This window comes from Polypterus senegalus, chromosome 3, assembly GCF_016835505.1.
Source record: "Polypterus senegalus isolate Bchr_013 chromosome 3, ASM1683550v1, whole genome shotgun sequence".
Taxonomy (NCBI): domain Eukaryota; kingdom Metazoa; phylum Chordata; class Cladistia; order Polypteriformes; family Polypteridae; genus Polypterus; species Polypterus senegalus.
In genome coordinates this window covers 250,864,241-250,871,856 of record NC_053156.1, presented here as the reverse complement: position 1 = coordinate 250,871,856, position 7,616 = coordinate 250,864,241, and the positions used below count along the sequence as shown (strand labels likewise).

At 39.7% G+C, this 7,616-nt stretch overlaps 1 protein-coding gene across 2 annotated transcripts in view; it reads right to left on the bottom strand.

The window, feature by feature from the left end:
- Positions 1-5,238: 5,238 nt before the first annotated feature.
- The window catches only part of lpin1a (lipin 1a), a 93,940-nt gene continuing 91,562 nt past the window's right edge, over positions 5,239-7,616 (bottom strand). For both annotated transcript variants that reach the window (XM_039748924.1, XM_039748925.1), the window contains exon 21: positions 5,239-7,387. In XM_039748924.1, the coding sequence (XP_039604858.1) occupies positions 7,228-7,387 (160 nt within the window). In that variant the 3' untranslated portion in view covers positions 5,239-7,227. The remainder of the gene's footprint in view (positions 7,388-7,616) is intronic.

Sequence of the window (7,616 nt, the reverse complement as noted above, 5' to 3'; positions counted from 1 at the left end):
AATTGGACAGTTCTGGCAATAGTGTGACATTTCTAGGTCCTTGTTTTCTTTCTCAAATGCTATCTTCCGCTGCTCTAGTTCCATACAGTCTTCATTAGTCAATTCTTTGGCATGGAAGTAACTGCAGGTGATTATCAATATTAACCACAGCTTACCTGGCTTCAGCAATTTCATCTGTAAACCCCTGTAAAGCATGCACAAATTGTGGGCACAATTATCTAACTATCTAACTATCATAGATGTTTTAATTCTTCCAGAACTCACTTAAGCTCATCACATTATCCTGGGCAGCCCTGACTGCTTCTGAGAAGGTCCGCCATATGTAAAAAGGCCTTAAAGGAGGCTATGGCTCCCTCAATTTCCCCAGGAATGATGGTGACGAGGAGTGGTTGAGCCAGTCTCGCCGAGAGCATATAGAATCCCTGTTTGCAGATGGCAGTCATGTGTCTAAACCCAAGGAACCCTGGGAAGAATAATAATAATGATTAATAAATGTTATTTGTATAGCACCTTTCCCATGCTCAAGGTGATTTACAGAGTCTCATAAAGTAACAGCAGGTATATATAACATTAGATACAGATGGGCATTTTCTTTTTGCCAGGTTTCTATTAAAGGTAAAGCATGTCAAGTTTGGAGTCTGTAATTAATTCTGATAGCACCAGCTCTTTGCCATTGGGAGATCTTGAGTTAAGGCAATAGTAGCCGACAGGTTTTCATTGTGAACAGATCCATGATCTGAGTTTATTTTAACAAATTGGAAATTTGGTACACTGACACTCCTATTTCCAAAAACATGAACAGGACCGCGTATCCCTGAACTTTTCATTTGCAGCCCCGTAGTGGCAGCAACCAGACTGTGATGTAAATATTTTAGGTGCAGCACAATACCATTATCTTTTAGGACATTCCAGTCTGACCATTTGCTCTGGAAAAACTGTTTAATATGAAGGAGTTGGAGAGTATTTTTGCATAGTACAGAGCAATACTTACCTGATAGTAGCAGAGAAGCAGCACAGCACAGTGGAGAAGGTGAAACGGGAGGATGGGGTGGCAGAGATTAGAGGCAATAGAAAGCAGCACAAGAAGCATAGTAGGAGATATTACAAGATGCACATGAAGATACCAGAATTCAGAGGTTCCAATGTACAGCCACATACATATAATGCTAGGTGTTAAAGGTGTGATCACCCCAGAGCCGCAAGCCGGATGGGTGTAAAATCAGATCATTTCTCAGTCATTAAGCACGCATATCCATCATAATCAGGAAGACAGGCCATCCACGCTTCCTAGATCTCCATGGTGTGAAGAAATGTTCATAAAAAAGAAAGATTCTGTTGTCCCCAAGGATGCAAACTCAGTCAAGGCAAAGTTCATAAAGTCTATTAAAATCCCAATCAGTACAGTTCGAGTTGGATGCATCCATGAACTACACATACAACAAAAAAGCGAAAGTGTAAGAAGTGCAAATTTAACATGAATTTTAATGAAAAGTGTTAATAAGGAGCAGCAGCAGCAACATGCATGCACCAGCGTCCCCTCCCTAATAGGCACACAGAATATAATGGCGATTGTCAGAGTCCTCAAATCCTCACTGAGACACAACAGAAAGAAACATTTCCAGTGAGTGATCATTCTGCTGGGGCTAGCGATACGTGTATTTTATGGGAATTATGTCTAGATCCAGTCTGGAAATTAGAAAAGGAGGGAGAGATGGATTGAGATAAAGATTCCCCAGATTACACTTCTTAAAATGCCTCTGGGAGCCTGACAGAGCATGCGCCAGAAAAGTCTGGGACTTTTGACTCACAGCCTCTGGATGGAAAGGATTGGGGGAACTGTCTGAAAACCAGTGAAACAAAACGAACGGTCAATTGACCTGCATGAGTTGAACTAACTGCTTCATCGGATATGGACGCTTTTGTCAGTGTTGAGACATTTGGAGACAATGTTAAAGGGGGTTGATACTACAGCTAAAACTGTGTTGGAAGCAATTGAGAAATACTTATGTCATCACGGAATGGGATGATTCCTATGGTTAATTTTGGAAATGTGCACAATTGTCCCAGACAAATGTGAATGGAATCCAATAGCCTACGTTTCAACAGATATGGCTAAACATGTACCCCTAGCTGTACTTCTAGTATACACCATTACACAGACTACTGAGGTCAGACTGGGCATAGAAACTGGAACACAAAACGGAGGCATCCCAGACTTACAGTGCATCCGGAAAGTATTCACAGCACATCACTTTTTCCACATTTTGTTATGTTACAGCCTTATTCCAAAATGGATTAAATTCATTTTTTTCCTCAGAATTCTACACACAACACCCCATAGTGACAACATGAAAAATGTTTACTTGATGTTTTTGCAAATGTATTAAAAATAAAAAAATTGAGAAAGCACATGTACATAAGTATTCACAGCCTTTGCCATGAAGCTCCAAATTGAGCTCAGGTGCATCCTGTTTCCCCTGATCATCTTTGAGATGTTTCTGCAGCTTAATTGGAGTCCACCTGTGGTAAATTCAATTGATGGCACATGATCTGGAAAGGCACACACATGTCTATATAAGGTCCCACAGTTGACAGTTCATGTCAGAGCACAAACCAAGCATGAAGTCAAAGGAATTGTCTGTAGACCTCCGAGACAGGATTGTCTCGAGGCACAAATCTGGGGAAGGTTACAGAAAAATTTCTGCTACTTTGAAGGTCCCAATGAGCACAGTGGCCTCCATCACCCGTAAGTGGAAGAAGTTCAAAACCACCAGGACTCTTCCTAGAGCTGGCCGGCCATCTAAACTGAGCGATCGGGTGAGAAGTGCCTTAGTCAGGGAGGTGACCAAGAACCCGATGGTCACTCTGTCAGAGTTGCAGAGTCCTCTGTGGAGAAAGTAGAACCTTCCAGAAGGACAACCATCTCTGCAGCAATCCACCAATCAGGCCTGTATGGTAGAGTGGCCAGACGGAAGCCACTCCTTAGTAAAAGGCACATGGCAGCCCGCCTGGAGTTTGCCAAAAGGCACCTGAAGGACTCTCATACCATGAGAAACAAAATTCTCTGGTCTGATGAGACAAAGATTGAACTCTTTGGTGTTAATGCCAGGCGTCACGTTTGGAGGAAACCAGGCACCGCTCATCACCAGGCCAATACCATCCCTACAGTGAAGCATGGTGGTGGCAGCATCATGCTGTGGGGATGTTTATCAGCGGCAGGAACTGGGAGACTACTCAGGATAAAGGGAAAGATGATTGCAGCAATGTACAGAGACATCCTGGATGAAAACCTGCTCCAGAGCGCTCTTGACCTCAGACTGGGGTGACGGTTCATCTTTCAGCAGGACAACGACCCTAAGCACACAGCCAAGATATCAAAAGAGTGGCTTCAGGACAACTCTGTGAATGTCCTTGAGTGGCCCAGCCAGAGCCCAGACTTGAATCCGATTGAACATCTCTGGAGAGATCTTACAATGGCTGTGCACCGACGCTTCCCAACCAACCTGATGGAGCTTGAGAGGTGCTGCAAAGAGGAATGAGTGAAACTGGCCAAGGATAGGTGTGCCAAGCTTGTGACATCATATTCAAAAAGAGTTGAGGCTGTAATTGCTGCCAAAGGTGCATTGACAAAGTATTGAGCAAAGGCTGTGAATACTTATGTACATGTGATTTTTCAGTTTTTTTATTTTTAATAAATCTGCAAAAACCTTAAGTAAACATTTTTCATGTTGTCATTATGGGGTGTTGTGTGTAGAGTTCTGAGGAAAAAATAAATTTAATCCATTCTGGAATAAGGGTGTAATAGAACAAAATGTGAAAAAAGTGATGCGCTGTGAATACTTTCCGGATGCACTGTATATCAGGGGAACCGAGTAGCCTCAGTTCTGACATTTGATAAAGGTATGATGGTTGATCTCCCTTATTTGGGCCATCAGTCAGAGAAGTAATAGTTCAGACTGAGGAGTTCAAGTTGGGTAAGACAAAGAGAGTTCAGATCCTAAAAAGGATCAGTCTATTAATGCCAGTGTCCAAATTACTCGGACTCCTACAAAGTCTGTAGATGTTAAATCTAAAAACAAGCAGCTAGGCGTACAGACAGTCAGGGGACTGCCTTTTATTAATTGGGTATTCTAGACTGTTTCAGTACCACAAAATGAATAGGGGAATCATGTTGTGTTCTCCCAACAAACGAGAGAAAGAATACTAAGGGTCTTGTGGTCCTATGGTTCCTACTCCAATAAGCCCACAGAATACCACAAGACAGCCGGAATTTACAAAGCAAAGGACATAGCCAGGCTTTCCCTCCTGCTTCCGGATCGGCAGGACAGAACATGTAATTGAGGACTTTCATTGTTTCAACTATCATAAAATAGGACATGGTTGGAGACATTGTCCATCTAAGATACACGGAATAGCCACACACTGTAACAGGCAGGATGGTTCCTCTGCTGACTGTTGTTTTGCTGTTTCAGACTGTGATGACTGCCTGTTGATGGAGGAGAGAGTCCCTCACTGGATTGGCCACCTCACTCTACAGGGTTCAGTTTGGCAATGTGATGGTCAGCACGTATGTGTCGGCATCCTGGTCAGAATGGGTTCTGATTTCTTACCTGGCTGTGAGGCCAGCTTGGAGGAAGGGCAAAAGGATTATTTAGGGGAATTTTGGGACTTCTGATAGACCAGGAAGTACTTTCATCTGGTTATGGCCTGGCACCGAAAGTATTCACGAGTCCAAGATAAACGGAACCGCCTTGCCACATCTGGGAAAGTCGGAATCAAGAGAAAGAAAGAAAGACGATGCTCTCCAGGAGGTGTGGAAGAGAGGAAAGAAAGAGAGAAGAGGTATTGTGCTTATCAGAAACCCATTGTGAAGTAACTAGTTGTTAAATAAATAATTTATTTGAACCTGGGACTGTGCCTGTGTGGTGGTGTCGGAGGTTTGGGCGGCTGAGGCACCACCTACTGGTCATGTATATAAATATATTTTGTGTATAAGGAATAAAGTGACAAAAATGTTACACAATTACCACATACACAAGAATAATAAAATGAAATTTTAAAATATAGCCTTTATTAAAATATACATTTTTACAGCTATATACATTTAAGTGTTATATACATACTGTATGCCGTACCATTACTTACAAAATTTGTAAGTCAGTTACCATTTAGATGGTAATAAAATGGCATGTTTATACAATAGCTCTTTCATTGAAAGAATAAGCATTTTACTCTCTGTACAGTAAAGCAAAATATCACTGAATTACTATGCTTGCAACACTGTACAATAAAGAAGTGATAAAAGTAAAAAGTATCATTCACTGTTTGCTTGTTATCTGTTCATGAAATGAAAGAAGTAAATAGTACCATTCATTGCTTGTTATCCGTTCATGGACAATAGTGTTGGCTATAAAGAAGAAGAATATTATTTCCATTAAAAAGCAAACCAGCAACATTTAAATTTTCTACAAACTTCAAACTAAATAGTGCATACCAGACTATGCTAACAAAAACAAAGATTAAAGACCACATAGGCTTTCTTTTTAAATTTTAATTTTAAAAAGGATCTCTTAAAACCTATGGGGTCAGTATGTAGCTATGCATTTGATATTATTTCATTTAATTTGATTTATATAATGTGCACCTGTAACTCAATAATGAAAAGAATGATCCAAAATAGTGAAGATTTAAGAAACATTAAATCAATATTATTTTTCTAATTTTCTTTTACAAATTTGCATATATGCTACAATAACAAAGAAAATGCAAGAATTCACAGAGAATGATTTGTATAGATTAATACTACCGAACTTGTACAAGTAAGATTATTATCCATAAAACTTTATCAAAATGCCTGTCGAGTTCCATTCTTCATCCATCTTCCAATCAGTCTACTTTCTGATTAGTTAATTTTATGGTTGAGTGTAGTATGAACCTTTTTTAGCAGCAGAAGGTACAAGACAGGAGTTGACTGGCAATATGGAGACAATACTTTTCAGGGCACACTCATACCCACACCCACACTGCACAATCACAAATCTCACTAGGAAACCCAACATGCTCACCTGTGGGATGTGAGAAGAAAAGGCACAAAGTAACAAAGGGGAGAAAGTGCAATCTCCTCCTCCAGCAGCATCAAAACTACTGCCACACTGCTCAGTTTGCAACCATTAATGCAACCAGTTTCTTAGGATATGTGAAACTTAAATGAGCACCAGCATAATGCATTATTTTCTTAGCTTAGTTTATGCTATGCTTGGCTTCTCTACTAATTCAGTAATAACTCCTGACCTCACTGTCTCAATTCTGGTGTCTCAAGGAGCTGGCACCTATCTTGGCACTACTGATTACAGGAAGTGACCATGAATGCGATGCTGGTCTATCCCGGAGTACACTTATATGCACACTTCCATAATCACACTGAACAGTTTTATATTGTGGTAGGAAGCCAAAGTAAAAAGAGAAAAGACACATACACGCTTGGAAAACATGCAGATGTCTCCTACCTTTCAAAATTAAAGACCTGAAGTTAAAAAAATAAGAAGCAGCAATAAAGTAATAAGAAGCAGCAATAAAGTAATAAGAAGCAGCAATAAAGTAATCTGGCTTCAATTACTAACAGACTACATCATTAATAACACAGAAATACGGCTGCAAAAGTGATCACATTACTAGTAAATCATATTGCTAACAGAAACCTTTTACCCCTTCTAGGAATAATTCCCTTTAAACTGCTGTAGTAGTTTGTAAAGTTAACAGCGGCATTCAAAGTAAAAGATTACAGAAAAAAAGATTCCACCTGCCGGAAACAAAGCTGACAATGTCCTGAAGGCCGCAGTTCTTTCCCTTGTGCCTATAATTATAACCAAAGTTATTATACAAAATGTAAATCCTGAATGTGGTATTATTACAGGCGGGTAAAGATACTACCAGCAATGAATTCTCTTTTCATTTTTCATGTGTGTAATGTGAAACAACCAGCACATTAAGATCAAAATAATATATCACATCTAAGATGCACAGCATAGGAGGGAAAAAGCACAATAACTCACTCACTCAGAAGAAGATGGCGATATCCCCAAGATGTACAACATTGGTGGGGAAAAACAGCTTACTCACTCACTCTCTCACATAAAGATGGTGATTCACAAAAAAAACAGAAAATCATATTTAAGTAAGTGCTATAGAGGTAAGTGGCTGCAAATGTAAATATTCAAACAAGTAAATTCAGCTGGATTTGATGTCAACATCTGGATTGTCCATTGGTTGCAAAGGTTCCCTCCAGTATGTGAACTGACTGTAGACATCTGAACAGGGAAAATCCGAGGAATCTCCACGCTTAAGTAACGGAAACACATGATCCACAACTTCACCAAGCCTTACATACCTTATAAAGAGAAAATAAATGTTGCATCATTTTACTCATCACAAGAACTACAACTTATGTTCACTCACATTTGAAACACAGATAACTTAATTAGTTTTCTCTCAGACATTCAGTCAAACAGTTGTGGGAAGAAAGCAAGTAAATCTGTAGTCTTAATTTCACCTTTACATTACATTTACTCTTAATTGAATAGGAATTTTGCAATCAACACTATTGAAATATTGTATTT